The 18,970-nt window shown below is 45.1% G+C and overlaps 1 protein-coding gene and 1 long non-coding RNA gene across 4 annotated transcripts in view; one reads left to right on the forward strand and one right to left on the reverse strand.

The window, feature by feature from the left end:
• SANBR (SANT and BTB domain regulator of CSR) overlaps positions 1-18,970 on the forward strand; it is a 202,157-nt gene that overhangs the window by 44,405 nt on the left and 138,782 nt on the right. For all 3 annotated transcript variants that reach the window (XM_063918229.1, XM_063918227.1, XM_063918228.1), the window contains exons 3-7: positions 103-267; positions 9,714-9,900; positions 12,730-12,823; positions 14,262-14,500; positions 14,777-14,835. In XM_063918229.1, coding sequence (XP_063774299.1) covers positions 103-267; positions 9,714-9,900; positions 12,730-12,823; positions 14,262-14,500; positions 14,777-14,835 — 744 coding nt within the window. The remainder of the gene's footprint in view (positions 1-102; positions 268-9,713; positions 9,901-12,729; positions 12,824-14,261; positions 14,501-14,776; positions 14,836-18,970) is intronic.
• Positions 243-12,804, reverse strand: LOC134910338 (uncharacterized). The gene is made up of 3 exons (XR_010176170.1): positions 12,586-12,804; positions 7,329-7,542; positions 243-330 (listed from the first exon to the last, which is right to left on the reverse strand). It is a non-coding gene; the product is annotated as an uncharacterized LOC134910338 (long non-coding RNA).

Consider the following 18,970-nt stretch of genomic DNA (forward strand, 5'->3'; position numbering starts at 1 on the left):
TGTATTTAGTTTCAGTAATATTCTTTAGAATCCAGAGCTATTTTCATGAAAACATAAGATAATACTAATAGTTTAACCTTTTATTGTTCTTACATTTTTTAGCTACCATCTGACAAGATGAGCCGGGGATATTCAGAAAACAATAATTTTCTTTATGATAATAACCAGATGGTTTTGGATATGATTCTGTATTCGCTGGTGGGTGTCCCTCAGCCCATTAATTGGGACAGTGTTGCAAGGCTGGTTCCAGGATATACATCCAAAGAGGTAATGTTTATACAGGTGTGGAATCGTTAATCCATAAATGACTTATTCAGAAAATTCCTGACACTACAAGGAAAAGAAAAGCGGGTAATTGCAGCTGATTGGCAATAATTTCATTATCAGAGACACAGGGCCGAAACTTAGAATTTTCATCACCCGGGGGCAAGAAAGCAATTTGGTGAAACTCCCCCTCATTACACAAAAAATGATCGTATTAGCAAATATTTAGAAAAAAGGGGATACCATTGGATAATATTGCACCCGGCGTGCTCCAAATGCCCTAAGCATCTGTTACATGGTCCCTGTGTGTCCCCACACATTGCACCACATCACTGCATTACATGATTACACTAAGTGCCCTTTATGCTGCACTACATCACTACACTGCGTAAATGCCCCTATATGCTGCACTACATTACTACACTGTCCCCTATACACTGCACTACATCACTACACTACGTACATGCCCCTATATCCTGCACTACATTACTACACTGTCCCCTATACAATGCACTACATCACTACACTACGTACATGCCCCTATATGCTGCACTACATTACTACACTGTCCCCTATACACTGCACTACATCACTACACTACGTACATGCCCCTATATGCTGCACTACATTACTACACTGTCCCCTATACACTGCACTACATCACTACACTACATACATGCCCCTATATGCTGCACTGCATTACTACACTGTCCCCTATATACTGCACTACATCACTACACTACGTACATGCCCCAATATGCTGTACTACATTACTACACTGTCCCCTATACACTGCACTACATCACTACACTACGTACATGCCCCTATATGCTGCACTACATTACTACACTGTCCCCTATACACTGCACTACATCACTACACTACATACATGCCCCTATATGCTGCACTACATTACTACACTGTCCCCTATATACTGCACTACATCACTACACTACGTACATGCCCCTATATGCTGCACTACATTACTACACTGTCCCCTATACACTTCACTACATCACTACACTGCGTACATGCCCCTATATGCTGTACTACATTACTACACTGTCCCCTATACACTGCACTGCATTACATGCTCCTATACACTGCACTACATACCCTATATGCTGCACTATATCACTTCACTACACTACACTAAATCCGCATTACCAACAATAACAATACAACATTGTTTCAAACATCTCAGTGCCTACCATGAGTAAGATCTCAGCTCCTCTGTCCTGTGAAGCTCCGGACACATTTGAATGATAGACTCAGTGGAGGGAGGGGGACGGGCCCAGTCCGCAGCAGCAGCACATGGGTGGCTGGTCCTGGAGCAGGGACCAGCCACCACATACAGCATATCACTTGTAGAGGAGGTGGGCGCAGCAGAGATTGGATACACTCACTGACACTCTGCTGGCCTGCCTCTTCTCCTCCAGCTGGACTGCCTGCTAGTGACTGGAGGGCGGAGGCTCGCTTCCCTAGAGCTGGGACAGTGTGCAGGGAGAGAGCAGTGTGTCTCTGAGCGGCTTTGGCAGGCGGAGCATCAAGGGTGAGTGGCGGCTGTGAGAGGCGGACTCGGGAGGTGCGACTTCAACCAGTGCTCCAAGGAGAGCCGGCCTCTGCGTTACAGCTTCCCCCCGGGTCTGCCACTCACAGCTGCACAGCTCTGTGTTCTTCTTCACTGACAGGCACCAAGCGGGGCTGCACTTGTATCGCAGCTGCTGCCTTGGACTGCCCCCTGGTCTCTCAGCGCCTCTCTAAATCCTGTGCCTGGGTCACATGCCTCCCTAACCCCCCCTAGTTTCGGCCATGAGATACATCATCATCTTTGCACTGTGAGGAGCACTGCTAATCAGTTTAATGAGAGAGCCGGGCAGTGTGGGAAAACACATGAGTAAACTTTAAATATAATTTAGTATGGTTCAAGCAGAGTTCTACGCATCTAGGATTATAGCATACGGCCATTTCGGATTATAGAACACATTGTTTCGGTCACATTAACGTTCCATGGGAGCAATTTTGCAGTCATTCGTTATTTATAATGAAATTAGGGATGCAGTTAATTTGCCGGCAGTTGGTATTCCGGCAGTCAAGATACCGACACTGGAATCCTGAACGTTGACAATGCCGACAGCCGGAATCTCGGCTAATAGGGGTTATTCCCTCCACGACACCCATAGAGTGGGAATAGAAGCTGCCGACATACTGACAGCCGGGATGCAGTTGTCCGTATACTGACGGCCGGTATCCTGACTGTCGGTATATCATACTGATCCCTAATATATTTTTGGGCTTTGTACTGAGGGAAACTGCAACTGAATTCTGTTTTACAATACAGTTCTTTTATAATATTGTATATATTTACATTTACTTGTACATGGCCAAGGAGACTCAGTGGAACCTGTTAACACTTTCTATAACAGAGGGTGTTTTTGTCTGGTGATCATCTGATAAAAGAGGTCACATTAGGACTCAGAGTTGATCATAGCAGCAAATTTGTTAGCAGATGGGCAAAACCATGGGGGTGATTCCGAGTTTATCACAGCCCTGCAAAATTTTGCAGGGCTACGACCATAGACATGCAGGGGGACGCCCAGCACAGGGCTATCCCGCCCCGCATGTCAGTGCCGGCCCCCTTCCCCGCAGAAGTGCAAAAGCATAGCACAGCGGCGATGCTTTTGCACTTTAGGAGTAGCTCGTCGCTCCCCGGCCCACAGCGGCTGCGTGTGACGTCACGCAGCCACTGCAGCCCGCCCCCCGCCCCCCGCACGGTCCGGCCACGCCTGCATTGGCCGGACCGCGCCCACAAAACGGCGGCCAAACGCAGCCGTTACGCCCCGCCCAGCGACCGCCTCTGCCTGTCAATCAGGCAGGGGCGATCGTAGCGCAGTTCTGACCCGATCGCACCACTGTGATAAACTGCAGCGTGCAATTGGGTCAGAATGACCCCCAAAGTGCACTGCAAGGGGTGACAGATGTAACACGTGCAGAGAGAGTTAGATTTGGATGGGGTTCAAACTGAAATCTGAATTGCAGTGTGAAAATAAAGCAGCCAGTATTTACCCTGCACAGAAAACAAAGAACCCACCCAAATCTAACTCTCCCTGCACATGTTATATCTGCCGCACTTCCCCCCATTCCCCGCAGTGCACATGGTTTTGCCCAACTGCTAACAAATTTGCTGCTGCGATCAGATCTGAATTACCCCCATTGGGGTATATTTACTAAAATTCGTATTTTTCAGAATGAGGTTAAAGTTCAAACACGAATGACATCGAATGTGTGAAATTGCAACTTTTTGAATTTATTACGACTAATTTACTATGCTGTCGTATTCTGCATTTTCGTGTATACCGATGTCGATGTCATTCGTATTTTTTGGCAGTGTTTTCATTGTGCACCTTTCGTAAAAAAAATAAAGTGTTAAAAAATTTTAAAAAAAAATGCGTGGGGTCCCCCCTCCTAAGCAAAACCAGCCTCGGGCTCTTTGATCCGGTCCTGGTTGTCAAAATATGGGGGGAAAAAAAATGACAGGGGTTCCCCCATATTTCATCAACCAGCACCGGGCTCTGCGCCTGGTCCTGGTGCAAAAAATACGGGGGACAAAAAGCGTAGGGGTCCCCCGTATTTTTTGAACCAGCACCGGGCTCCACTAGCCAGGTACATAATGCCACAGCCGGGGAACACTTTTATTGTGGTCCTGGCATTACATCCCCAACTAGTCACCTCTGGCAGGGGTACCCTGGAGGAGTGGGAACCCCTTAAATCAAGGGGTCCCCCCCTCCAGCCACCCAAGGGCCAGGGGTGAAGCCCGAGGCTGTCCCCCCCATCCAAGGGCGGCGGATGGGGGCCTGATAGCCAAGTGTAAAAAATCTGAATATTGGGGGTAATTTCAAGTTGATCGCAGCATGAATTCTGTTAGCAATTGGGCAAAACCATGTGCACTGCAGGGGAGGCAGATATAACATGTGCAGAGAGAGTTAGATTTGGGTGTGGTGTGTTCAATCTGCAGTCTAATTTCCAGTGTAAAAATAAAGCAGCCAGAATTTACCCTGCACAGAAATAAAATAACCCACCCAAATCTAACTCTCTCTGCAAATGTTATATCTGCCACACCTGCAGTGCACATGGTTTTGCCCAACTGGTAAAAAATCTCCTGCTGCGATCAACTTGGAATTACCCCCATTGTTTTTAGTAGCAGTACTACAAGTCCCAGCAAGCCTCCCCCGCAAGCTGGTACTTGGAGAACCACAAGTACCAGCATGCGGTGGAAAACCGGGCCCGCTGGTACCTGTAGTACTACTACTAAAAAAATACCCAACAAAAAACAGGACACACACACCGTGACAGTAAAAGTTTATTACATACATGCACACCTCCATACATACATACTTACCTATGTTCACACGAGGCTCGGTCCTCTTCTCCATGTAGAATCCTCGGGGTACCTGTGAAAAAAATTATACTCACATAATCCAGTGTATCTTCTGTTCTTTGTATAATCCACGTATTTGGCAAAAAAACAAACCGGAAACCCGACCACGCACTGTTCCCCGACTGCCAGGACCCCCCCTGACTCCTGTCAAAGAGGGTCCCTTCAGCCAATCAGGGAGCGCCACGTCGTGGCACTCTCCTGATTGGCTGTGCGCTCCTGTAGTGTCAGTAAGGCTGCACACGGCAGAGATACAATGTAGCGCCTATGCGCTCCATTGTATCCAATGGTGGGAACTTTGCGGTCAGCGGTTGACCGAAAGTAATCTCACCGCTGACTGCAAAGTTCCCACCATTGGATACAATGGAGCGCATAGGTGAAACCATGTATCTCTGCCGTGTGCAGCCTCACTGACACTACAGGAGCGCACAGCCAATCAGGAGAGTGCCACGACGTGGCGCTCCCTGATTGGCTGAAGGGACCCTCTTTGACAGGAGTCAGGGGGGTCCTGGCAGTCGGGGGAAAGGGGTCCCATGTGTAAATGGGACCCCTTTCAGTGCGTGGTCGGGTTTCCGGTTTGTTTTTTTGCCAAGTACGTGGATTATACAAAGAACAGAAGATACACTGGATTATGTGAGTATAATTTTTTTCACAGGTACTCCGAGGATTCTACATGGAGAAGAGGACCGAGCCTCGTGTGAACATAGGTAAGTATGTATGTATGGAGGTGTGCATGTATGTAATAAACTTTTACTGTCACGGTGTGTGTGTCCTGTTTTTTGTTGGGTATTTTTTTAGTAGTAGTACTACAGGTACCAGCGGGCCCGGTTTTCCACCGCATGCTGGTACTTGTGGTTCTCCAAGTACCAGCTTGCGGGGGAGGCTTGCTGGGACTTGTAGTACTGCTACTAAAAACAATATTCTGATTTTTTTACACTTTGCTATCAGCCCCCCATCCGCCGCCCTTGGATGGGGGGGACAGTCTCGGGCTTCACCCCTGGCCCTTGGGTGGCTGGAGGGGGGGGACCCCTTGATTTAAGGGGTTCCCACTCCTCCAGGGTACCCCGGCCAGGGGTGACTAGTTGGGGATGTAATGCCAGGGCCGCCAGGACCACAATAAAATTGTCCCCCGGCTGTGGCATTATGTACCTGGCTAGTGGAGCCCGGTGCCGGTTCAAAAAATACGGGGGACCTCTACGCTTTTTGTCCCCCGTATTTTTTGCACCAGGACCAGGCACAGAGCCCGGTGCTGGTTGATGAAATATGGGGGAACCCCTGTCATTTCCCCCCCATATTTTGACAACCAGGACCGGCTCAAAGAGCCCGAGGCTGGTTTTGCTTAGGAGGGGGGACCCCACGCATTTTTTTTTCTTACATTTAACACTTTCCCACCCCTTACCACTGATAAACATGCACGGATCTCACGGATCCGTGCATGCCTATCAGAACACGGTAAAAAAAAGCAGGTCTATTTGAAAACTGCTTTTTTTTTACGATTTGTATTTATTCACGGCAGTGTTTGGCTATTGCCGGCAGTGTTTGTGAAATACAAATTTTAGTAAATTACCGAGTTCTAGCAAATAACAGGCGTATTTGACCGATGGTGTATTCATTCGTAATTTTTTTCTTTGACTTCAACAAAAATACGAATGCCCTCATCACTGCCGTGATTTGAGTTTAGTAAATTCCCGAGATGACACTTTGAAGAAAAAACACCATCTCGGTCAAAATCGGGAGCTTAGTAAATATACCCCATTGTCTGAAGTGGGGACTACTCTCTTTCAAATGAGGATGCCGTGTAGGTGGCAAGTTTATTAAAGCCAGAATGGAAGACCTATTCCTGCATTACTCGGCTTCATCACTTATACAGTGCAGGGTTGTTCTCTGACCACTTCTCGCGGGGACAAAAGAGGCTACCACTGAGTCTGTGGGTGCCAGGATGGGGGAGATAGGGCACTTTTAATGCTCTCTTCCCTGTTTCCTGTCTTTTAAAATGTTTTGCAATGTTTTTCCAATAAGTGGCAGTAATGAATAACATCATCAGTCCCTGCCCCTCCTGGGTTCTACTTGTCCACGACAGCTAAGGGGTTAAAAGTCCTCATTTGCTGCTTTCCATTGGTAAACACACTATAAGACTGTATGGAAAGACTAATTCAATTTTCAATATTTTTACAAGATTGCAGCGGGCAGCCATTTGTAATGCTGTTGGACACAATGGGGAGCATTACAGTTAGATTGGTGGGCATCTTTGCCAACCCTATCTCTGCCATGGCATCCTGTACACTCTGGCACTGAGACTTCCCTATCTAATTGTCACTATAGGAGAGGGTAACTTAGGCAGACTGACAGTGGGCAGTGTGAGCTAGTATCCTGTTTGCCAGAGATATACTGTACTTATTGTGATACTCCGAGAGAACCACAATGACCGTTCCTGGGGCTTATGGACCGCCTGGCTCTAGGCATTGGCATATAGCATCTGTGGTGAGAGGTGATAAAGTTCTCTACAAAGAGCACTGTTTTGGTGCTTCTCCAAGTCATTGAGGCCATTGGGCCATCTATTACAAAACTGAAGTCATTTTTTAGCAATGCAGATTACAATTTTACAAACTAGGGGGTCTGTGTGCTTTACCTTGTAGAGAAATAATGCGAACAAGATAAAGTACCAGCCAATCAGCTAATTGCCATGTCATGGGCTGTGTTTGAAAGAGGATTCTGCTAATGAGTCATTGGAGTTTGACGTCTTCTGCCTTGCAGGTGGCCGCTTCCCTCAGTGCTTAGCATGTGAGTCAGCAGAGCCGAAGAGGCAGTGTCACAATAGCACATCTGTGCAGCGCCAGCAGACTCTGTAACACAATGTAAACTATTTACATGACCACTAAACTGCAAAAATAACATATACAGATACAGCCATGGAGGTAAATTACATTGTTCAGGGTTAATAGTATTTACGTACACTCCATTATAGACAGATGAAGTTTCTTTCACATCCTCAGGATTTGTCCTGATGAGATGTAATATGGAAATCTTAAACTTCAGTTATTTGCATTACAGTGACATCACTGGTCCCGCCTCACGAATCATCCTATCACCACAGTGCATTACTACGTAGCAGTCATGCATGCTCTGCTTACATCTACTGTGGCAAATGGCTATTCAAGAAGGATTTTTTTAATAAACCTATTTAATCAAGGGGATCCGGTCATGTGACCGACGCACAGGATCCCAGTAGTCACCATGCCAACGCCGGGATCCCGATCGATCAAAACCCTACAGTCGGCATTGCCGACTAACAAGGACTATTCCCACTCGTGGGTGTCCACGACACATATATAGTGGGAACAGAACCTGTGGGGAGCACAGCGAGCCACTGAGCCCGAAAGGGCCGTTGTTGCACTTAACCCCCCTCGCCGTTATTCTATGGCCGGGATCCTGGGGTTGGTATGCTGACCGCCGGGATCCCCACTGCCGGTTAACCAGACCCAATTCTAATAAAGTATAAGTAGGCTAGTTCTAATTCTCCACTTGATAGCATGGTGGCACAGTGGATAACATTGCTGCCTCACATCGCTCACATAGGTTTGGATCCAACCAGGAATGTGTATGAAGTTTATGTAATTTCCCTGTTCCCTGCATGGATTTCCTCTGGGTGCCCTGGTTTTCTCCAGCAGTCCAAAAGAAGCTTGCTTGTGGTATTTAGAAGATGTTTATCCCCAGATTAAAGATGTATCTCCCTGTAGAGAGTGAAAACATAGCAAGCGGAGTAGTAGCCTATAGCAACCTGTCAGCTTTGAGGTAGCTTTTATCAAGTACATTCTATAAAATGATACCGTAAGTAGAAACTATTGGTCGCTAGATACTTTCTCAAAACCAAAAACAAATTGTAAAATCTGAACCCTTTTAAAATCTCCTAAGAAAAAAATAATGACATATATATCTCCCATCCCCACATAGTGAGAAGTGGGAAAGGCTAACTAACGTGACACTCCAGTTATTTCTGCCAGCCCTTCACTCAGGCTTCACACTAATGATATCCGGCACCTGCTCAGTAAGACAGTAGCAGGGAATAATGAGCCGCTTAGGTGGAGAGTTATAGGCAGGATGTGTGTCTTTGTGGGAAAACTATATATGAATGGTCTATACCACTGACTTAGGGCTAATGCATCATTAAAAGCAAGTTTTGGAGGTAGATCTCATGTGTTTTCGTGCATGTCAGCAAGGTTGTGTCAATGGAATTGCGGGCTGTGCATACGCGTCATAACACTTGTTTTCAGATGGATCCTGTTCCAAAGTTAGGGCTGGTGCAAGTGCACATTGTAATGATGTCAGTGTATGGATAACTGTAGAGATGCATACCACTCAGTGGGGCTGGTTCTGAGGCATGCGCTCCTGCCATAGCTTTAGAGTAATTTGCCGTAATCGCGTCTGCGACTTTATGCTAGTATCAGCCTTTCTCTGGTGTACAAGCGTGAGTCTGGATGTGCAAGGACTGACGCCCACATTGGGCGTCTTTAGGCGCAACCATCGGTTGCACTGTCTGAAATTGCAGCAACCCCTTGCTAAGTGCAGATTGTCTGTCAATGTGAGCGATTACGTGTCTGAGTTTGCAACCAGTTCAGCGACACCCCCATAAGACAGACCATCTTCATGTGTCCGAATAGTCCTCTCCCAGTCACTGCCCAGGAATGCTCAATGCATTTCCAATCTATTCCTGAGACCATGTGCCTCTGAGCCTACACACTGTGGGACTGATGCCCTGTATGAGTTTCCAGGGATTTTCACACAGTAGTAAAAAAAATCACTCAACTCAGTGAACACGGAGCATTTACAGCCAACTTTGTAATGGCACCACAGTGAGCAGAGGTAACATGTCAGTGGACTGCCTTTGAGGTGCTTAGAATTTATCTGCCTAATTACTAATCCAGCCACATCTCTGTCCCTTATAGAAAGTGAAATCTGAACAGGAATAAAAAATATTGTGTATATTTATAACCTGTGATTGTTTCTGAATGTACAGTGTGCCAAGAGATTTGAAGAACTGAAAAGCAGTGGGGCATCGCCTGTTGACAACCAGTATAACCCATTGCTTGCAGCAGGAGGAATTCCTCTGGATAGCCTGGCTATGTACATCAAATCTTCCCTGCTGGATCCAGCGGAGGACCCAGAGGAGGTGGCAGAAGGAGAATGCACCACCTCTACCACAGGTATACACCATTGGGCAAATGTGTTCATGTGATGTACATCTCGGTGTCTGTAAATGTGGTTGTTCGTCATATCATCAAGTAGTCCAAAACTGGTGCCTTATGTGACAAGAATCACATAGACGGAGTATAATCTAACACACTTTATTTCCACCTCAGGCAGGATACAGCTTTATATGCAGGTTTTGCAGGTCAGGTTTTACAGGTAGTTCTTACAACAGCAGTATACAGTGGGGTTCGAAAGTTTGGGCACCCCAGGCAAAAATTAATTTTAATGTGCAAAAAGAAGCCAAGGAAAGATGGAAAAATCTCCAAAAGGCATCAAATTACAGATTAGACATTCTTATAACATGTCAAAAAAGTTTGATTATATTTCCATCATTTACACTTTCAAAAGAACAGAAAACAAAAAATGGTGTCTGCAAAAGTTTGGCCACCCTGCAGAGTTAATACCTTGTACTGCCCCCTTTGGACAGCTGAGACCTGGCAGTGTTATGGATTGTTCTCAAACATCGTCTGGAAAGACCAGGTGATGTCAATCTCAAAGGTTTTAAAAGCCCAGACTCATCTGACCTTGCTCCAACAATCAGCACCATGGGTTCCTCTAAGCAGTTGTGTAGAACACTGAAACTGAGAATAGTTGACGCTCACAAAGCAGGAGAAGGCTATAAGAAGATTGCAAAGCGTTATCAGATGCGCATATCCTCTGTTCGGAATGTAATTAAGAAATGGCAGTCATCAGGAACAGTGGAAGTTAAAGCAAGATCTGGAAGACCAAGAAAAATATCAGACAGAACAGCTCGCAGGATTGTGAGAAAAGCAAGTCAAAATCCACGTTTGACTGCACGATCCCTCCAGGAAGATCTGGCAGACACTGGAGTTGTGGTACACTATAAAGAGATACTTGTACAAATATGGTCTTCATGGAAGAGTCATCAGAAGAAAACCTCGTCTACGTCCTCACCACAAAAATCAGCGTTTGAAGTTTGCAAATGAACATATAGACAAGCCTGATGCATTTTGGAATAAAGTTCTGTGGACCGATGAGGTTAAAATATAATTTTTTGGCCGGAATGAGCAAAGGTACGTTTGGAGAAGGAAGGGCACAGAATTTAATGAAAAGAACCTCTGTCCAACTATTAAGCATGGGGGTGGATCAATCATGCTTTGGGGTTGTATTGCAGCCAGTGGCACAGGGAACATTTCATGAGTAGAAGGAAAAATGGATTCAATAAGATTCCAGCAAATTTTGGACGCTAACTTGATGCCATCTGTGAAAAAGCTGAAGTTAAAGAGAGGCTGGCTTCTACAAATGGATAATGATCCTAAACACACCTCAAAATCCACGGTGGATTACATCAAGAGGCGTAAACTGAAGGTTTTGCCATGGCCTTCACAATCTCCTGACCTCAACATTATTGAAAATCTATGGATAAACCTTAATAGGGCAGTGCGTCACAGAGAGCTAGGAATCTCAAAGAACTGGAAGACTTTTGTAAGGAAGAATGGGCAAAGATACCTCAAAGAAGAATTGAAAGACTCTTGGCTGGCTACAAAAAGCGTTTACAAGCTGTGATACTTGCCAAAGGGGGCAGTACAAGGTATTAACTCTGCAGGGTGGCCAAACTTTTGCAGACGCTATTTTTTGTTTTCTGTTCTTTTGAAAGTGTAAATGATGGAAATAAAATCAAACTTTTTTTGACATGTTATAAGAATGTCTAATCTGTAATTTGATGCCTTTTGGAGATTCTCCCATCTTTCCTTGGCTTCTTTTTGCACATTAAAATGAATTTTTGTCTGGGGTGCTCAAACTTTCGAACCCTACTGTAACATTCCAAGTTCTGGTAATTACAAGCAGTACATTTTCCAAATGGCTCCGAATGTAACCCCAGATTCCCATCTATTGCCTGGCCACTTGCTAGCATCAGGAGCGATGACCTACTGAACAAAACACATTTTTAAAGACAGCAAACAAGGTGAAGTGATTAGCCCAGCCTCATCTTAGCTAAAACATGGACTGGATTCCATCAGACCTGTTGCTGCTGTTCTAATCCTGCAAAAGTCTTCTGTTCCACATTAACCTCATGTGGATATCCCTGCAACACTTACAATTTGTGCCAGGCACCACTCTTTGAAATACTAACTTAGTAATACTTCAAACAGTCTTATCATCTTAGTCCAGGCATGTCCAAACTGCGGCCCTCCAGCTGTTATGAAACTACATATCCCAGCAGGCCCTGACAGTTTTGCTGTCAGAGAATGCTACAGCTGTGTCAGGGCATGCTGGGATGTGTAGTTTCTCAACAGCTGGAGGGCCGCAGTTTGGACATGCCTGTCTTAGTCCATATGCAAGGGGGAAAAATGGGCACTTCTTGAAATAATAAAGATAGACTGAAATATGTATGCAGAATAATTTTATTTTTAAATATTCTACTATTAGCAGAGATTTCTCAAAAAGGTACTTGAAAAACATTCAGAAAGTTACAGCCCCTTTACAAGGGGCTATTACTTGTATCTCGGGCTATTACCTGTATCCATAACTCTTTGATGGATATTGTTATTCTGTTTTAAAATGACAATGTTATTAAAGGCAAACCCAGATTTTGAGTGTACACACTAGTGATTTATCTTTCCAATCTAAACTATTACAAAGCCTGAAAATAGAAAAAAAAAAATTAGTTTACTTGCCAAAGATAAGAAGTACTCGAACGTGGGTTCCATTCCAAAAGTCCTCTCCTTTGCTTTTCTTTATATGGCATACTTTATTGCTTTAAGATTAGCATTCACAAAATGAAAAATGGAAATCATTTTCTTTTCGTTTTTGTCTTGAAGGAAGATTGTGCCCTGTTTCATCCAGGAACTGTTCTGCAGAAAAGGAGAAATCCTCTTCATCTGTGGGCAGAGAACACAAGAAAGGAAATCAGGGGTAAGGGAATGTTCTGCAATGTCACATGATGCTGTAAAAAAGATGGGATAGGGTGGGCTCCAGAGAACATGTGATCGGATTGTTGTAAATACCTATGGGAACTGCTAGCAAATCCTGTATGTAGAGTAAGTATAAGTAAGTGTATTATAGGATAGATGTGCAATCACATCAGATTACAGTTTAGGCACACATGATACAATTTGTTTTTATCTAATTATGTTTCATTTAATCAGAAATTAAAAAGGAGTAATTGCTTCACACAAATTAAAATTTTGATCTACGAGATCAAAATATTTTCAGTGTGTGCCCAGGTCTTAGATGGTTAAACTTTATTAATACAATAACCGTTCCCCAACTTAATTTAGCTCCACTGTGATTTTTGTAGCAACTACTCTATTATAAACTACAAATGATAATCCATTCTCTAATGACCCATTTCAGCGTAACTCCACTGTCCACATAAATGATTGTCTACTTTAATGACATAAACGTTCCATCAGATGCATGGAAGATACAGTGTGTATTTACTCCCGTATGATACTGAACAGAATTTGCGCTTTCTAATAAAGATTATTTGTTGGGACTATTTATTCTCTATCAAACTTGAGTATATTTTTATGTGGACAATAGAGACATTGGGAAATTGCATTTCAGTGGTTTATTTTAGTGTTTCAAGGTGGTTTATCATATGTAAATTATAAAGTGAAAATTAAGCTGTAATACATGAGTGGATCTTAATTGTTTACATATAGTGGTATATGAATCTATATTAAATGTATATTATCAGAAGTTGCAAACCAATTTATATTATAAACAAATATTTTATAAGGGTTCACATATTGGTGCATAGATCGCTGAAGTGCGGAAATCGATATTTGGTGATCACCACACTTCTGCTCATGCGCGCGGACTTAGATTGTGATTGCACAAGATCATAATCCAAGTCCTGGCGGGGGGGACGTGATGGGGCGTGTTTGCTGTGTTTTATGGGCGGTGCCGCATCGGCTGCGTGTGACCCAAAACATTGGAGGCCAGATGACTGCCTCTGCAGCTGGGCTGCGGAGGCAGAGGGCTACCCTTAAGATCTGAGTGCATCTCTGCATTTCAGCGGTGGTGGGGGACCTGGAATGTGGGACGGCCTTGCCCTGTGATGGGCGGCCCCCCGCATGCTACAGAAATTAATTGAAGTTTTTGCGATTTCACACAAAACTACAATTAATGCTGAATTAGGGCCAATATTTGGTGTATGCCTGAGATTCAAATTTAATGGATGATTCATAATTGTAAGAGATTAAAAACAAAAAAAAAACCTAGCACATAATGTTAAATACATTTTACTATATTGACTAAATACAGCTAACTTAACAGCAAAATATACTTAATCAAACCTGCATAATGACTGATACTGAAATATACTTACCGCATTCTCCTTCTCAAGGCCAAATATGGTCATTCATGTATGTGACGAAGCCAAGAACCTGAGAGAAGACTTTGTGTGTCCACGAGATGTTCTGATCTCGGAGATGAAGTACTTTGCAGAATATTTAACTACAGATGCCCAACGATGGGAGGAAGTGGATATATCTGTCCACTGTGATGTGCATATCTTTAATTGGCTGATAAAATACGTCAAGCGGAATTCAAATGAAATGGACAAGCAGGATGTACCAAAACTGGGTTGGTATACAGGTTTTCAACAATTCCAGCAGATTTTCTTTTAGTCTTTCAACACGTTTAGAAAAATAAAATATCATTTAATCATCTGCATATTTACTTCCTTTAACTGGTCCAGCGACCAGAGGATATCCGCTGCTTACACCTGAATTCATATAAAAAAATTTTTTTTTAGGGACCAAATATTTTCTGCCAAGATCATTAAACAAGTAAAAAAAAAATAAAGTGAATATTGTATAAACTATCAAAATTTCTAAATATAAGCCTCTTTGATTACAGAACCTGGAAACGTTATTTCAATTCTGATCTCATCTGAGTTTTTAAAGATGGATTCGTTAGTGAGTATATCAAAGCTGGTTTCTGGTTTGGGGTGCAGAATAGCGTGTCAGTGATATAAAAACCCGCCAAAATATATTTCTCTATCGTCCTAAGTGGATGCTGGGGTTCCTGAAAGGACCATGGGGAATAGCGGCTCCGCAGGAGACAGGGCACAAAAAAGTAAAGCTTTACTAGGTCAGGTGGTGTGCACTGGCTCCTCCCCCTATGACCCTCCTCCAGACTCCAGTTAGATTTTGTGCCCGAACGAGAAGGGTGCAATCTAGGTGGCTCTCCTAAAGAGCTGCTTAGAGAAAGTTTAGTTTAGGTTTTTTTCTTTACAGTGAGTCCTGCTGGCAACAGGATCACTGCAACGTGGGACTTAGGGGGAAAGTAGTAAACTCACCTGCATGCAGAGTGGATTTGCTGCTTGGCTACTGGACACCATTAGCTCCAGAGGGATCGAACACAGGCCCAGCCGTGGAGTCCGGTCCCGGAGCCGCGCCGCCGACCCCCTTGCAGATGCTGAAGCGTGAAGAGGTCCGGAAACCGGCGGCTGAAGACTCCTCAGTCTTCATAAGGTAGCGCACAGCACTGCAGCTGTGCGCCATTTTCCTCTCAGCACACTTCACTGGGCAGTCACTGAGGGTGCAGAGCGCTGGGGGGGGGCGCTCTGAGAGGCAAATATAAACCTTATACAAGGCTAAAAATACCTCACATATAGCCCATAGGGGCTATATGGAGATATTTAACCCCTGCCTGACTGGAAAAATAGCGGGAGAAGAACCCGCCGAAAAAGGGGCGGGGCCTATCTCCTCAGCACACGGCGCCATTTTCTGTCACAGCTCCGCTGGTCAGAACGGCTCCCAGGTCTCTCCCCTGCACTGCACTACAGAAACAGGGTAAAACAGAGAGGGGGGGCACATTAATGGCTATATATATATATATATATTAAAGCAGCTATAAGGGAGCACTTAATATAAGGATATCCCTTGTATATATAGCGCTTTGTGGTGTGTGCTGGCAGACTCTCCCTCTGTCTCCCCAAAAGGGCTAGTGGGTCCTGTCTTCATTAGAGCATTCCCTGTGAGTTTGCGGTGTGTGTCGGTACGTGGTGTCGACATGTATGAGGACGATATTGGTGTGGAGGCGGAGCAATTGCCAAATATGCAGATGTCACCCCCCAGGGGGTCGACACCAGAATGGATGCCTTTATTTGTGGAATTACGTGATGGTTTATCTTCCCTTAAACAGTCAGTTGAGGACATGAGGCGGCCGGACAATCAATTAATGCCTGTCCAGGCGCCTCAAACACCGTCAGGGGCTGTAAAACGCCCTTTGCCTCAGTCGGTCGACACAGACCCAGACACGGGCACTGATTCCAGTGACGACGGTAGAAATTCAAACGTATTTTCCAGTAGGGCCACACGTTATATGATTTTGGCAATGAAGGAGACGTTACATTTAGCTGATACTACAGATACCGTAAAACAGGGTATTATGTATGGTGTGAAAAAACTACAAACAGTTTTTCCTGAATCAGAAGAATTAAATGACGTGTGTGATGAAGCGTGGGTTGCTCCTGATAAAAAGTTGATAATTTCAAAAAAGTTATTGGCATTATACCCTTTCCCGCCAGAGGTTAGGGCGCGCTGGGAAACACCCCCTAAGGTGGACAAGGCGCTCACACGCTTATCCAAACAAGTGGCGTTACCCTCTCCTGAGACGGCCGCACTTAAGGATCCATCAGATAGAAAGATGGAAGTTATTCAAAAGAATATATACACACATGCAGGTGTTATACTACGACCAGCTATAGCAACTGCCTGGATGTGCAGTGCTGGAGTAGTTTGGTCAGAATCCCTGATTGAAAATATTGATACCCTAGATAGGGACAATGTTTTACTGTCGTTAGAACAAATAAAGGATGCATTTATCTATATGCGTGATGCACAGAGGGATATTTGCACACTGGCATCTCGGGTGAGTGCTATGTCCATTTCAGCCAGAAGAGCCTTATGGACACGACAGTGGACAGGCGATGCGGATTCAAAACGTCACATGGAGGTTTTGCCGTATAAAGGGGAGGAGTTATTTGGAGTTGGTCTATCAGACTTGGTGGCCACGGCTACTGCCGGGAAATCCACTTTTTTACCTCAAGTCACTCCCCAACAGAGAAAGGCACCGACCTTTCAACCGCAGCCTTTTCGCTCCTACAAAAATAAGAGAGCAAAGGGCTTGTCGTACCTGCCACGAGGCAGAGGAAGAGGGAAGAGACACCAACAGGCAGCTCCTTCCCAGGAACAGAAGCCCTCCCCGGCTCCTGCAAAAACCTCAGCATGACGCTGGGGCCTCTCAAGCGGACTCGGGGACAGTGGGGGGCCGTCTCAAAAATTACAGCGCGCAGTGGGCTCACTCGCAGGTAGACCCCTGGATCCTGCAGATAATATCTCAGGGGTACAGGTTGGAATTAGAGACGGATCCTCCTCATCGTTTCCTGAAGTCTGCCTTACCAACCGTCTCTTCCGAAAGGGAGAGGGTGTTGGAAGCCATTCACAAGCTGTACGCTCAGCAGGTGATAGTCAAAGTACCCCTATTACAACAAGGAAAGGGGTATTATTCCACTCTATTTGTGGTACCGAAGCCGGATGGCTCGGTAAGGCCTATTCTAAATCTGAAGTCCTTGAACCTCTACATAAAAAAGTTCAAGTTCAAGATGGAGTCACTCAGAGCAGTGATAGCGAACCTGGAAGAAGGGGACTTTATGGTATCCTTGGACATCAAGGATGCGTATCTACACGTTCCGATTTACCCCGCACACCAGGGGTACCTCAGGTTCATTGTTCAAAACTGTCACTATCAGTTTCAGACGCTGCCGTTCGGATTGTCCACGGCGCCTCGGGTCTTTACCAAGGTAATGGCCGAGATGATGATTCTTCTTCGAAGAAAAGGCGTATTAGTTATCCCATACTTGGACGATCTCCTAATAAGGGCAAGGTCCAGAGAACAGCTGGAGACAGCTTTAGCACTATCTCAAGAGGTGCTAAGACAACACGGGTGGATTCTGAATATTCCAAAATCCCATTTAATCCCGACAACTCGTCTGCTGTTCCTAGGAATGATTCTGGACACGGTTCAGAAAAAGGTTTTCCTTCCAGAGGAAAAAGCCAAGGAGTTATCCGATCTGGTCAGGAACCTCCTAAAACCAGGAAAAGTGTCAGTACATCAATGCACAAGAGTCCTGGGAAAAATGGTGGCTTCTTACGAAGCAATTCCATTCGGCAGATTCCATGCAAGAATATTCCAAAGGGATCTGTTGGACAAATGGTCAGGGTCGCATCTGCAGATGCACCTGCGAATAACCATGTCACCAAAGACAAGGGTGTCACTTCTGTGGTGGTTGCAGAAGGCTCACCTATTAGAAGGCCGCAGATTCGGCATTCAGGATTGGATCCTGGTGACCACGGACGCCAGCCTGAGAGGCTGGGGAGCAGTCACACAAGGAAGAAACTTCCAGGGAGTATGGACGAGTCTGGAAAAGTCTCTTCACATAAACATTCTGGAACTAAGAGCAATCTACAATGCTCTAAGCCAGGCGGAACTTCTCCTGCAAGGAAAGCCGGTGTTGATTCAGTCGGACAACATCACGGCGGTCGCCCATGTAAACAGGCAGGGCGGCACAAGAAGCAGGAGTGCAATGGCAGAAGCTGCCAAGATTCTTCGCTGGGCGGAGAATCACGTGATAGCACTGTCAGCAGTGTTCATCCCGGGCGTGGACAACTGGGAAGCAGACTTCCTCAGCAGACACGATCTTCATCCGGGAGAGTGGGGTCTACATCCAGAAGTCTTCAACATGTTAATAGACCGTTGGGAAAGACCAATTGTAGACATGATGGCGTCTCGCCTCAACAAGAAACTGGACAAATATTGCGCCAGGTCAAGAGATCCACAGGCAATAGCTGTGGACGCACTGGTAACTCCTTGGGTGTACCAGTCAGTGTATGTGTTTCCTCCTCTGCCGCTCATACCAAAGGTATTGAAGATCATACGGCAAAGAAGAGTAAGAACAATACTAGTGGTTCCGGATTGGCCGAGAAGGACTTGGTATCCGGAACTTCAAGAGATGCTCACGGACGAACCGTGGCCTCTACCTCTGAG

This window comes from Pseudophryne corroboree, chromosome 4, assembly GCF_028390025.1.
Source record: "Pseudophryne corroboree isolate aPseCor3 chromosome 4, aPseCor3.hap2, whole genome shotgun sequence".
In the NCBI taxonomy this organism is placed as follows: domain Eukaryota; kingdom Metazoa; phylum Chordata; class Amphibia; order Anura; family Myobatrachidae; genus Pseudophryne; species Pseudophryne corroboree.